This window comes from Saccostrea cucullata, unplaced genomic scaffold (genome assembly GCF_032062105.1).
Source record: "Saccostrea cucullata isolate Sc308-1 unplaced genomic scaffold, CSIRO_AGI_Scuc_v1 ctg213, whole genome shotgun sequence".
Lineage (NCBI taxonomy): Eukaryota > Metazoa > Mollusca > Bivalvia > Ostreida > Ostreidae > Saccostrea > Saccostrea cuccullata.
Window position 1 is genome coordinate 185,334 of NW_026930424.1, and position 14,475 is coordinate 199,808.

Consider the following 14,475-nt stretch of genomic DNA (forward strand, 5'->3'; position numbering starts at 1 on the left):
CTTAGCAACAAAAATCCTTCTCTCAAACTTTATTTTCAAATTCTGATTAAAAAAAATTCATATATGTATAAATTATAAATGCAGATCATAACAGTTTAGATTTACATACAGAATAGGGGATAATTTACTGTTTATGTGCTCTTAAATGCTGAAACTGATAAATGATTCAGTGCAATTGAATTAAAAATAACAAAATATTGTAGGCATTGATATATAAGTTGAACTTATTTATATACATAAAAACACTTAATGAAAATCAATGAACTAATCTGTTTTTATACAAAATGAGACAGAAAATAGAAGAAACAAAAGTATTATAAATACATTGTAGGCTATAGTCCTGTTTGCTGTGTTATATACATTAAATGTATGTCCGACTAATATATTAGAATATCATAATTCCATTATATTTATAATATTGATATTTGCTACATGTATATGTTAATAATCATTGTAAAATAAGCAAGATAAAGAATTGATAAGTACTGGTATGGAAAAAAAATATTGACAGTTTAAATGATATAGTGAAATTTGCGAATTCGAACACTCCCCGTGTTTCTTAAGGTAAAGACAGGTTCTTTTCCTTCTCTTCAATTATTCTTCGATTAACGTAATCGTGTGCGCTGGAAACAATTCTGAATAAATTGAGAAGACACAGAGCATCCATGACATTAGTTGGCCCTGGCTGAGTGTAATTTGCAGTTGGTAATATATATCCAGGTGTTATCTGCGTTATTTTAGAAGCGTTGTTGCATGCTCTTCTAACACAGCGATACCTAAACAAATTTTCGACATCTTTTTTTGGAACCACTTTATCCATGTTCGTTAGTAAAATGAACTGAGGTTTATCTATATAAATAATAATAATAATAATAATAATAATAATAATAATAATAATAATAATATTAATTTAGCACTTGCATACAGATAAAAGCAGGTATTGAACATCAGTATTCAACATTTAAAAAGTTAAAATCAATGGAAAGTTTATACAAAAAGAGTAGTATACCTTTCGTTGTATTGAGCAAAGTATAAGAAGTACTAAATACCCGATAATATGGATTTATAATGCAATGGAATATATTCATGTAATAGCACTACTTTTGACTCGAATACTTACTGGTTGGTGTCTGTTTGTCTAACAATCCCTTAATTTCCTTTTTAATGTCATCATTTAGAAACTCCTCGTCTCTACTGGCATTGACAACATAAACAATACAGTGCATTTCGTCTTTGATCTTAGGATTTTTAATGTAGACATCCTCTGTTTCAGTCATGGATCCGCCATCTGTTATCTAAAAAAAAAGAGTATTTGAAAGTGTAGTTAGTCGATCAGTAACATATTTTTATTTTACTCAATATTTTTTTTCTCTCTCTCTAAAACTTGATAATGCTACTAGAATGACATATATTGCGTGACGAATTGAAATGTGAAACCGGTTCTATTCATTTTATTTATTTCTTTTTTTCTTGTTGTTCTCTTATAAGTTTGAAAAGAAAAGTCTTTTTATTGATGTGCTTATTCTATTTAGCATGCATCTTAAAGCAAAAACTGATTCGAAAGCAACAAGACCAACAAATGTTATAAATCAATCCCTTACCAAGCTGATATGTTTGCTGCAGGCCTGCAGCAAGTCTGCTGCAAGTTTGCAGCAAACAAAATTGTTCGCAGGAAGAAAATTTTCTTGTTCGCAGATGATTGCCGCTAGCTGCGATCTTGCGGCAAACAATGCAGCAATTGCTGCAAGCTTGCAGCAAATTTGCTGCGGAACCCAACATGTTTGCAGGAACATTGCAAGAAACATACACGCCAATTTAATGTTCGCAGCAAGTTCGCAGGAAACTTTTCACTATTCCAATGTTTGCAGGAAGTTCGCAAGAACAGTAAACAAGTCAAATCAGCCAATGAAACGCAGATTGTACTGGGTCAACAGAAAACTGGCCATTTTGAAATGTTGGAATTGAAGTTGTACACGTTTCAGTATTTTGTTAGGAATATGCATCGTTTTGAATGATTAAATGTGCCAAACTCTGGATGTAGGTGTTCATTCCATCAATGATATCTAATTGGTAAGAAATGATTTTGATTTATTTTGATATTTGAAAGAATATTTCTTAAAAGCACGTTTGAGTGTAAATGCTAGGTCAAATCTAAATCTGTTTCTTATGAATTTCAGTCCTCTTTTTGATATCACATATGTATACTTCTTAAAAGTATTGGACCCAAATCAGTTAAATGTTATCAAATTAATTACTAAATGTGTAATCACAAAAATATTCATTGAAAATTATATGTAAAGTTCTTAAAGTTCTGTTCATATTAAAAGCTATCATTGCACTTTAATTTTAAAAAGGTATGAAAACTTTTTCTAGGAACGTAAAGAGGGCTCATCATAACTTCATAAAACTGCATCATTACAGAAACATGTGGTGGATTTTCTCTAAACTTAACATATTTAGGTCAGGACAAAGGCTTTCTATGAACTTGCTGCTTGTACAAAGGAATGTGCCAAAACCATAAGGAAATTGTTTGCTGCAAGCTTGCTGCAATGTTTGCGGCAGGCTTGCAGCAATGTTTGCCGCAAGCTTGCAGCAATGTTTGCGGCAGGCTTCAACGCCGCTTGCAGCAATGTTTGCCGCAAGCTTGCAGCAAGGTTTCCTTATTTGGAAAATCCAATGATTGCTGCAGACTTGCAGCAAACCTCATTTGCATGGTAAAATGTTTGCAGCAAGCTTGCTGCAGACTTGCCGCTAACTTGCTGCAAACACCAAGGCTTTGTATAGACTGTCATGCTTTCTTTGGCTACATTGCCGCAAGCTTGCAGCAATGTTTGCTGCAGACTTGCAGCAAATATTTGCAGGAAGGCAATATTTTCGGTAAGGGATATGGTAATGTATTTTGAACTCCTCCCCTTTCTTTTACATGATAAACAACCCTTAAATGCACATAGATCAAACAGGTCGATTTTTCTTTAAGAAATGTATTTTTTTGATTTCGTAATTGTTATTTGCGTATAAGTCACACAGACCTCTCTTAAAGGCATATATCATGAACGCCATTTTCACCGAATAACGCTGTTTTTCCTTATTCATGTTATTATTTTCAAAGCACTTTTCACAAACTACATATAGTGTCGAAAAGGATTATAAATTAAACTAAGATTTTTAACTTGGTTATGCCCTTTCATATTGGAATTTATAGATGACCTCTAAACTGCAAGTACAATTGCTAAAATTATGTGACGTCTACATCAAGTGATATAAATCTAAATTAAAAAACTAATTGTCCCCGACATGTAGATTTTAACCACATTACATTTTTTCGATATTAGTGAAGTCCTAAAAGGAAGCGCCCATCCTTTTAAAGTATGTATTTTTTATCTTAAAAAATCGCCGATATTTCCATTTGTATCCAGGAGATACAAATCTATTACTACAAATTCAAGTCAAGTAATAGATGGGTAACAGGCAATTAAGCAGAAGAAACCAGATTTCGGCTCCAGTTATTGCAACGCAAATTTCTTTTTTCAGAATTTATTTTCATTCAAAAAAGGGTATAAATTTAATAGCATTTATTGGCGGAGAGTAAAATAATAGGATTTAACTCATATAAGTTAAATCGGTTTATCAAAGCTAAATAGCGTTAATGTCACTCTTGGGGTTTGTCGGGTTTTTAGCCACCTGTAGCTCATTAGCAAGGATAAGCGTGAAATGTGACGTCACGGCCACCCTGCAGTCCCCCTGCATATCTTTTTAGCATTCAACACGTGGAAGTTTAGAAGGAAGGACGGTTTTTTTTTTTTTTTTTTTTCGTGTGAAAGTATTGCACGTTTTTCTGTCCACTGCTATTAAGACTGGATTTAGTCATTAATTTATTCAAAACAAAACAAAAATGCCGAAGAGGAAGGCCACTTCGTCTTCTGTAGTTTCTGAGACACAGCCACCGGCACCGGATAGGCCCAGACCACGCAAGAGACCCCAGACGCAGACCGAGGCCAGAGAAAGTCACGTCCCCATGTCGTCTCGGACACAGACAACCAACAAAGGACAACCCAGTACACCGGCAATTCTGATTGACGCTCAGATGAGGGCTATAACAGACGCAATCTTGGTGGGGCTAGCCGACAAGGAACCTCAACCGTCACCTATTTCCGTCACAGATAGTCACAGATCCTCCTGTTGGTGACCAAAACGGGCAATGTAATTATTTTTTTTTATTCAATTTGTTCAGATTTTTCCGGAGGTGAATGAACATCATGCAGGGCTTGTGCCCAGTTATAGTTTTGAGCTGGGGTGTAATGTCTCTAATAAGATCAAAGTACAAATTTCAAGCGGGCAATACCAAAATCTAGCAAAATTGGCGACTAATTTCTCAGACCCGGATGACGAAAAGCAGTACATTTCATTTAAAGAGGGCAATCTGGCTATGACCCTTAAGAACAAGGTCAAGGCTATAATGGATATCCAAGTCTGGACAAATCTTTTTCTTGGATATTCGTCTATATATGTGACTGCACACCCAGAATGTGTCACTGCCCTATTGAAATATATGCACACAATCCATTTAGGCGCTAGCAGGTCATCTGGACTTGGTTGGCGTGATTACGATATCCAATTTCGCCTAAGAAAAGGGCAGAACCCAAACATTTCTTTTGCTAACGTCGACCAGGAATTATGGTTGTTGTATCTGCAGCCCCCCGCAACACCCAACAATTATTACACCAAGATCAAGGGAACAAATGCTATAATTTTTATTTTAGGGTTCTTGTCAAAAAAGACCATGTTTTTATAAGATTTTATGCATGCGTTGTTCACTCAGCCATTCGTCTATTATATGTTCATTAAATTTGCCTGCAAATCGATTCAGCTTTAAGCCCACAGTTCAACAGTCATCTGGACGGGCCTACTCGGCAACAGCCGTAAACAATGCAAAACCAAGGCAGCCATTTAGACATTAGTGACAGAGCTACTACCCCTATTCAGATTTCACAATTAGACAATTATTTAAGTTTTAACCCAGACCAACACACGGCAGCCGAATATTGCAAGGATTTTCAAGGTTTTAAACTTGGTTACAAAGTTTTGAGACAAGCAACAGATTGTCGCAACCTCAGATCATTAGAGGGCCTAGAGAATGAAGCAATTCAACTAATTAATAAAGAAATTTATTTAGGTAGGGTGGCGAGACCTTTTCCGTCTACACCTTTACTTAACCCTGCGCTATCACCAGTAGGTCTAGTGCCCAAGAAAAAACGGATCTTTTAGACTTATTAATAATAATAATAATAATAATAATAATAATAATAATAATAATAATAATAATAATAGTTTATTTAAAGAGGGTAACCCGATTAGTGCAAGCACTAGTCTTCCTCGGGGCCCTCTATGCATGGATAGTACAATTATGAATACAACAGTACAACAAAAAGAAAAAATACAAGTATATAACACACGTGAAGTACATTTGAAAAAAAGAAAGTACATATTATTAAACATAGAAACAAGTTACAAATAAAGCAATGTTGCGTTAATTAATGATAATTTTTTCTACATTTTGACGAAAGGATTGTATAGTTGGAGAAAAACGGACATTCAGAGGTAATTTGTTCAATAAATGAATGCCTGAATATGGAAAAGATTTTTTAAGCAAATTTGTTCTGTACTTTGGTAGACTAAGGTCATAATTGGATTCAGAACGTAAAATATAATTAATGGAGGAAATAAAGTCAAACGAGTCTCTCAGATGATCAGTTGTCATACCATGGAGTGTTTTATAAAGAAGTGTGTATTTGTGGAAATCTATCAATTCATAAATAGTAAGCCAACCAAGTTTCACAAATAATGATTGTGATGGAGCATCTGTTGCCGCATCTAATATAACTCTTGCTGCTCTTTTTTGTAATTTAAAACTCTATCTATGCCAGCATCTGGAGCATTGCCCCATATAGTTAAACAATAATTTAACGATGGCAGAATGTATGCATTATAAAAAAGTTTCCGCGTGTGTAATGTTAGATATTTTTAATTTCACGTAATGTAAATAGTTTATACGTCAAGGACTTACAAACAAAATCAATATGACTAATATAGCGCAATGAATGATCAATATATACTCCCAGTAATTTTTCTGATTTAACATTTTTAAGAACTTTGTCTGATACACACAAATCTAATTTTGAAGATGTTAACTTAGATTTTCTATGCTGAGTTCCCATAAGCATACATTTTGTCTTCTCAATATTCAACACCATTTGATTTCTAGAACTCCAGTCTTCAATCTCACACAAATCAAGATTTAGGGCATTTTCAATAGAATGCACAGTATTATGATATGTATGTAAAGTTGTATCATCAGCAAGCAAATCAATATCTGTTCTATTTACATGTAAAGGAAGATCATTTATATACATTAAAAATAAAAGTGGCCCTAAAATAGAACCTTGTGGCACACCTGCTGTGACGGGCATAAATTTAGAGGAATAAGTACCTAATTTTACACATTGTGTTCTGGAGCTCAAATAGGAACAAGAGGCCCATGGGCCACATCGCTCACCCGAGCATTGTGGCTAGGAAAAAGTAGTAATTGGTTTACTATTGAAAAGTTTGAATCCAAAAGTTTGGCCCCGCCCTACCCCCGGGGGTCATGATTTGAACAAACTTGAATCTACACTACCTGAGGATGCTTCCATATAAATATGAGAAATTATGACTTTGCTGTTCTTGAGAAGAAGATTTTTAAAGAATTTTCCTATATATTTCTATATACTTTGGTCGGCCATTGTGGCCCCGCCCTACCCCCGGAGGACATGATTTGAACAAACTTGAATCTACACTATCTGAGGATGTTTCCCTATAAGTTTCAACTTTCCTGGCACAGTGGTTCTTAAGAAGAAGATTTTTAAAACATACCACCAATTTTTCACTAATTCTCAATTATTTCCCCTTGAATAAGGGCATGGCCCTTTATTTGAACAAACTTGAATTCCCTTTACCCAAGGATGCTTTGTGGCAAGTTTGGTCGAAATTGGCTCAGCGGTTTTTTAGAAGAAGTCGAAAATGTGAAAAGTTTACGGACAGACAGACAGACAGACAGACAGACAGACAGACGGACGCCGGACAAAATGTGATCAGAAAAGCTCACTTGAGCCTTCGGCCCAGGTGAGCTAATTAAACCATTTAATTGACATTTGGTCAAAGTGATACAACTTATGTTTATTTATCAGAATATCGTGATTGACTAAATCGAATGCTTTACTAAAGTCTAGAAAAGTTATCCCTACAAGATTTCCTAGATTCATCGCTTGTAACCAATTGTCTGTTAGCTTTGTTAATGCTGTTTGACAGGAATGAAACTATCGAAAACCAGATTGTGATTTATATATAAGATCAAAGGTAGTAGTAACTAGTAAAATCCAGTAGTTGATTAACTATGTGTTTTTCAATTAATTTGAATAATGTTGGAAGAATTGATATAGGTCTGTAGTTTCCTGGATCGGCATGGTCCCCATTCTTAAAAATAGGGGTGATTTTTGCTATTTTTAAATGTGATGGAAATACACCATTAATGATGCTAGCATTTATAATATGTGTAATGGATTTGCATATGACATTTGCGGAAAGTTTTAGTAGACGAGGCCCAATAAAATCTACACCTGCGGATATATTTCATGCATTCAACATATTAAATACTTCTGTCTCACTAATTTGGTGAATACTGAAAAAGTTTTCATTTCCAAGTTTTGATTTTGTAAAGTTGTCTAATAATTTAGAACCAAAATTTTGCACTGACATATCTGACAATAACTTACTGGATACTTCTGTAAAGTGTTTATTTAAATATCAACTATATCCTGTACATTTTCAAATTCAAAACCATTCTGAGTGATACGGATTGGTGTAAAGTTTTTGGAGTCTGGAGATGCCAACTGGTTTAAATAACCCCACATTTCTTTAGGACTTGAGCTTTTTTCAATGGTTGATTTGCAATAAGATGTTTTGGCTTGATCAATTACTTGTGTGACTTTATTTCTCCAAAATCTGAAATTGTCCGAATCCCCTCGTATATGGTATAAATCACGTAAATGCCTAGCCTCGTTAATTTCTTGCGTACTGTAAATCACTTTTTATTCGCGAGAACTTTATTTTCGCGTAATTACGCGAGACGGTATGCTCGCGAAAATTTCATTCTCGCGTATAATACATTTCCTTAAGATTATATAGAGCAATGACCACAATTCGTGAAAATTTTGTCTCGCTAATAAAGAGTCAATGACTATCTCGCGAAAATAAGGTGTCGCGAAAATTAAGTGATCTACTGTAAGTCATTTAGGTCGAATATCTGTCTTGACTCTTTTTGTTTTTACTTTTGCATGTTTGTTAAGAACGTTATTAAATAAATCATAAAAACTGTTCAATATTTCGTTTGGATCATTAAGTTGGAGAAGATTGTTGAAATTTGCGTTTGCTAAATCTGTATGAAAATTATTTTCATTAAATTTTTTAAAGTCTCGGAATTGAATTTCAATATATTTGCCTTTCCGCTGCATGCAGCTTGCCTTGTGTGTAGAAAACACAGGATAGTGGTCAGAGATGGCAATAGGGGGACACGGATTTTACATATGTTTTCTGGTTTTGTCGTATAAAATGATCAATTAAGGTACTTGAGGTACTGGTTACTCTTGTAGGTACAGTAATTATCTGTGAAAGTCCAAACTCCTCTAAAGCAGATGTCCAGTATTGTGGAGGGTCTTTCATTAAATCAGTATTGAAATCACCTGATAGAATTATTTCAGTATCGTCACAGCAGGAGGCACGGTTCACCTCCCTTGCTAGGTCCTCCGCCCAGCAGGAGGGGGGAAATGGTGGACGATAAGCAGAGCAATAAAATATAGGTTTTGAATTTTTTAGATTTATCTCTAACCAGATTGTCTCAATATTACTGATCTCAAAATCAGTTCTACGTTTCTATGTTATATCACTAGAAATACAGTGGACCCTCATTTATCTGGACGCTTTGGTTCCCAGTCAATTTGTTCGGATATGTGAAGCGTCCGGATACCTGAATCACCAGTTAAACAAGACAAAATAACATTTCAAAATTCTGTTCCGATGAAAAATCGTCCGGATACTGAAGCATCCGGATATCTGGCGTCCGGATATCTGAAGGTCCACTGTATAAATAAGAATTTTACCACCTGCCTTTAATGTACGATCCTTTCTTTCAAAAACAAACCCATCAATAAACAGTTCTGAATTTCCTACTTGCTCACTCAAAAAAGTTTCACAAAATCCTAATATATCTAAAGATTGCCGATTTTGAAGCAACAGTTTAATTTCATCCATTTTAGGAATAATATGACAAATATTTAAATTTCCGAAACGTAAACCTTTCTTAATCAATCCAAATCCTGAATCTTTTTGTATTGTTGAGGTATGAATTATGTTATTGTTCATAAGAACTTGATTTTGTGTTTTTGAAACAGATTTGAATGAGTTTATCATAAGAGGAGTAATGTTAGTAGATTGTATAATTGAGCTCTCATCATTGAGAGAAGTTCTTACTTTGTCCAAGAGAGTCTTATTCTTAATATATGGTTTTCTAGGCAATTCAGATTTAACAGATGTATTATGAACAAAGTTGTTAGTTTGATTTAAACAAGAACATTGAAAATCGTTACATTCAGTACTTACAGTGCCTAGAATAGAATATCTATTTGAATTTAGTGTAGATTTAGTATTGTTGTGAACGACTATACATTCCATGCCTAATACCTAATACACACAGAATTTGGTCTTGTGGCCTAGTTCTCCGCAGTTCCAGCAATCTAGTTTTCGGCCGTGCCTGCAGTGGGGTGAGGTATGTCCATGTTCACCACAGTAGTAACACGTTAAGGACTGGCTAAAGCTGGAATTTCCGTTGTCCCTTAATGCTCCCTTGCCACGTAAAATCGGAACTTCGTTGTTCATCTGTTTAAGCAGTGCTGAAGTTCCCTTATCGGAAAGGTGTATCCCGTCTTTCCAATATTGCACGTTGTTGACCTCTTTGAATACACTCTTATTGGAAATGAACAAACCTCCATTCTCGTCACAAACGTATTTTAGCGTGTTATTCACATATGAAACATCTACGTCCCGTCTCGGTAAAACTTCTGAGAAATAGACTTTGGTAGTTGGCGATCGATCCTTGATGTTTTTGATGATTTCTACGGCGTCATGTTCAACAACATCTATATGTCTACGAGATGAGGCATCACTTCCCCCGGCGTGGACAATTATGTGAGAGTAATCTTCAACAGCGGTTTGATGTAATTTTGACTTGATTCCTGAAAGCTTGGCCCCTCTGTTGGTTCTCACATGGACACCTTGTTGTAGTCCCCTGGTTCTCACCCTTTGTAAGATAGAGCTGCCTATAATAAGTTTGGCCTTACCAGAAGTTTTCTTTTTTTAAAGGATCTTGCAGGTGCACTTCCAGGTGTGGGGTCGATACATGGTTCCGTGTTTGTACCCGAATTTGATGTGTATTTTGCTTCCTTGTCAGGGGCTGTAAAATCACACTGTGTGTGTCGAGATGCTGAATTTTGTGGTAAAGAGTTCAAACCCCGCACATCAGTTTCCTTGTTTTTCACTACCTTAAAAAGTGTTTGTGTGTTTTTGTCCAACAAAGTGGGGTTGTTTTTGCATCTGAGTTTCTCTTTTAATTCCTGTATTTCATGTGCTAACTCATGGACAGCCAATTGTAGGGCTTGTATTGTATCTGCACACTGTGTACAATTTTGAAAATTGTCAGTACTGGCTGTCAGAAGAGATCTAGAATCATTTTTCACAGGCGTTGATGACATTTGTGGAATAGATTGTCCCAACATCCTACTAATGCTGTTAGAGTTTTTGATGTCATGAAGAAATTTGTCCAGCCACGACTTTGCCGATGATACTTGAATGTGCAGGATGCTGGTGCCAGAATAGAGTGTGGCTGTCACAGTGTTGCACTCAGACTTGAATATCTTACCATTCTTCCCTACTTCTTTAATTGCATTAAGTTTTTCTTCCATATAGTTCAAAGTAGTGGCATATTTGTCTTGTTGAAATGATACACTTATGATGTATTTGTTAAAAGTCACATTCAAAAAACTTGGTATACTCACTCCATAAGGTATAATAATTCCAGCTTCCCTAAATGTTTGAGAGAGTCCAGAAAAAGATGTAAACAAGCTCGATTTAATACTTTGATCCATAATTATTCTAAGATTTCGTCAGGTATTTAGCCATAGTACCCACAGTATTATCTCTCATAGCTATTAAGCACAGGTAATCAGGAGCAACCAAAAACACGTCTTATCAGTTCGGCTGCTATAAATGTCATATCCAGCAGGGTCTAGTGTTAATGACTTCATTGATAAAGATGATTTTTCTGTAAATTATACTTCCTTTGATGTCGCCCTTGATATGTTAGCTTAGTTGGGGGAGGGGAGCTTTGATTCCACGTTTGGACATAAAACGTGCATTTAGACTTTTACCTGTACATCCTGATGAATTTGAATTGTTGGGTTTTAAAGTCCATTGTAAAGTTTACATTGATATGTGTTTACTTGTTGGCTGTGCAATAAGCTGCGCAAAGTTTGAAAAATTTTTAACATTTCTAGAGTGGGCACTTAGGGAAAAGTCAGGAAGTAGTAACGTCGTACATTATTTAGATGACTTTATGTTAGCCGGACAAGCAGGCACTGGGGACTGTGCAAATCTTATGTCGTGATTTAGCTCAATTTGCTCAGACCTAGGTGTTCCATTAGCTCAAGAATCAACAATATGTCCTACTCCAGTTTTGACTTTTCTTGGGTTTAATTGATATTATTAACATGACAATAAAAATTCCACAGGAAATATTATTTCAACTTAAGTCTGAGTTAAAGGCAATGTTGGATAAAAAGAAGGCTACCATTACAGAATTACAGAAACTAACAGGGCTGCTAAATTTTTATGTTTGGGCTATACCATCCGGTACGGCATTTGTTCGAAGACTGTATGATGCTACTCGTGGGGGCCGAGACGAAAAATGACATTCATACATGGTTGTTATTTCTAGATTTATTTAATGGGGTGACATCTTATCAGACAACCGACTGGACTGCAGACTTTGATTCTCAGTTATTCACAGATAGTGCTGGTCATGCAGACTTGGACTGTGGGGCCATCTTTGAGTCACATTTGGTTAACATGGTGTGGCCACAAAAATGGAGGCATTCAAATATTTTTAAACATGTCAGATTTTTAGAGTTAGTACCTATTGGTATGGCATTTACCATTTCGGGTGATAAATTTCAATGGAAAAAGGTCATTTTACACATTGAAAACAAAATCCTAGTATCAATTTTGAATTCCAAGACATAAAAATCTAAGCAAATCATGCAATTACTTAGACCTTTATTATTACAAGGATTGTTGCATAACACTCTTTTTAGGGGGGAACATATAGATGGTGTAAAAAATGTTAAAGCTGACTCTCTTTCCCGACAGCAATGGTCAAGATTCAAAGAGTCCTTTCCAGATGCCGACAAGCAGCAAACAAAGGTCCCCCTCGCATTTCAGCAGCAGATCTACAGCATAGATCTCGAGTCCTGTTAAATCAGTCCTCAGCTGATAATACGAAAAAATTGTACAGCTCAGCGATAAACATGTTGAATGCATTAAGAACGACTTACAACCATCAGATATCCTGGCCCCCGACCACACAACAACTCTCGCAATTCATTGCATTTTTGTCCCTTCGTCATTACAGCTCTAGTACAGTTAGATAATATTTAGCAGCAATTTCTTACAATTGTAAAATATCAGGCATTCCTCACACAACTCAGTCTTCTGTAGTTCAGAAAACACCGTCAGGCCTTTGTCTACTAAGGATATACTACACAAAATGCGCGTCAGACTTTCGGTAGTTTGTCCGTCACACTATGAGGCTATCCTTTTCTCAGCTATTTTCACAACTGCATTTTTGGGGTACTTTAGAATGGGGGAGCTTGTCCAAAACAGCCGTAGGGAAGTAGGACATGCTATTCAAATTTTGGATGTTAAGTATTCAAAATCAAGTGATCGCATTCAAATTTATCTTTGTCATTCAAAGACTGACTAGGAGGGCAAGGGTGCAATCATAAACTTAATTCCAACATCTATGATTATATGCCCAGTTCAGTCACTTAAAACATTTATAAGAGTTAGACCACAGCAACTTGGCTTTTTCTTTTGCCTTGCCGATGGGACCCCAGTTACAAGATATCAGGTCATGTCAGTATTTTTAATGCTTATTGCCGATTTAGGGTTAGGTACCAAAGCATACAAGACACACTCATTTCGGATAGGGGTAGCTACAGAAGCTTGGGTTCAAGGCAAAGGGGAGGATCAAATTGCAAAAGGGGGCAGGTGGAAATCTAGATGTCTGTATAAATATAAAAGGTGTTAATTAGCATAACCTGTTTCATTGGGGTGTTAAGATTTTATAACAGGGCAGACTTATTATAATCATTTTTAGCTCTAATGGTCAGAGACCAGAAGAGCTTATGCGATAGTAATGCGTCCGTCGTCCGTCCGTCTGTCTGTCTGTCTGTAAACAATTTTTCAAAATGCTACTCCCCCGACAGTTTTGGTCTGATTTCAATATAACTTGGCACACTAGTAAACTACACTAAGATACATACTTATGTGTATCGGTTTTTGATTTCGATGAACAGTGTTGCCGTGGTTACTGAAAATAGAAATTTCTGTGAAATTCTTTCAAAATGCTACTCCTCCTACAGTTTTGGTCTGATTTTAATATAACTTGGCACACAAGTAGACTACACTAAGATACATAACTCTGTATATCGGTTTTTGATTTCAATGAGTGGTGTTGCCATGGTTACTGAAAATAGAAATTTCTGTGAAATTCTTTCAAAATGCTACTCCTCCTACAGTTTTGGTCTGATTTCAATATAACTTGGCACACAAGTAGACTACGCTAAGATACATGATTTTGTATATCGGTTTTTGATTTCGATGAACGGTGTTGCCGTGGTTACTAAAAATAGAAATTTCTGTGAAATTCTTTCAAAATGCTACTCCTCCTACAGTTTTGGTCTGATTTCAATATAACTTGGCACAAGTAGACTACACTAAGATACATTATTCTGTATATCGGTTTTTGATTTCAATGAGTGGTGTTGCCATGGTTACTAAAAATAGAAATTTCTATGAAATTCTTTCAAAATGCTACTCCTCCTACAGTTTTGGTCTGATTTTAATATAACTTGGCACACAAGTAGACTACACTAAGATACATAATTCTGTGTATCACTTTTTGATTTCGATGAACGGTGTTGCCGTGGTTACTAGAAATAGAAATTTCTGTGAAATGCTTTCAAAATGCTACTCCTCCTAAAGTTTTGGTCTGATTTCAGTATAACTTGGCTCAAAAGTAGACTACACTACTCGGTGTTGCCGTGGTTACTA

General features: G+C 35.7%; 1 protein-coding gene across 1 annotated transcript in view; it reads right to left on the reverse strand.

Moving 5' to 3' along the window:
- Window positions 1–360: 360 nt before the first annotated feature.
- LOC134228513 (uncharacterized) overlaps window positions 361–14,475 on the reverse strand; it is a 57,576-nt gene continuing 43,461 nt past the window's right edge. Inside the window, exons 8-9 of the mRNA XM_062710172.1 lie at window positions 1,121–1,295; window positions 361–849 (exon numbers count right to left, since the gene is read on the reverse strand). Of these exons, the coding sequence (XP_062566156.1) occupies window positions 560–849; window positions 1,121–1,295 (465 nt within the window). The 3' untranslated portion in view covers window positions 361–559. The remainder of the gene's footprint in view (window positions 850–1,120; window positions 1,296–14,475) is intronic.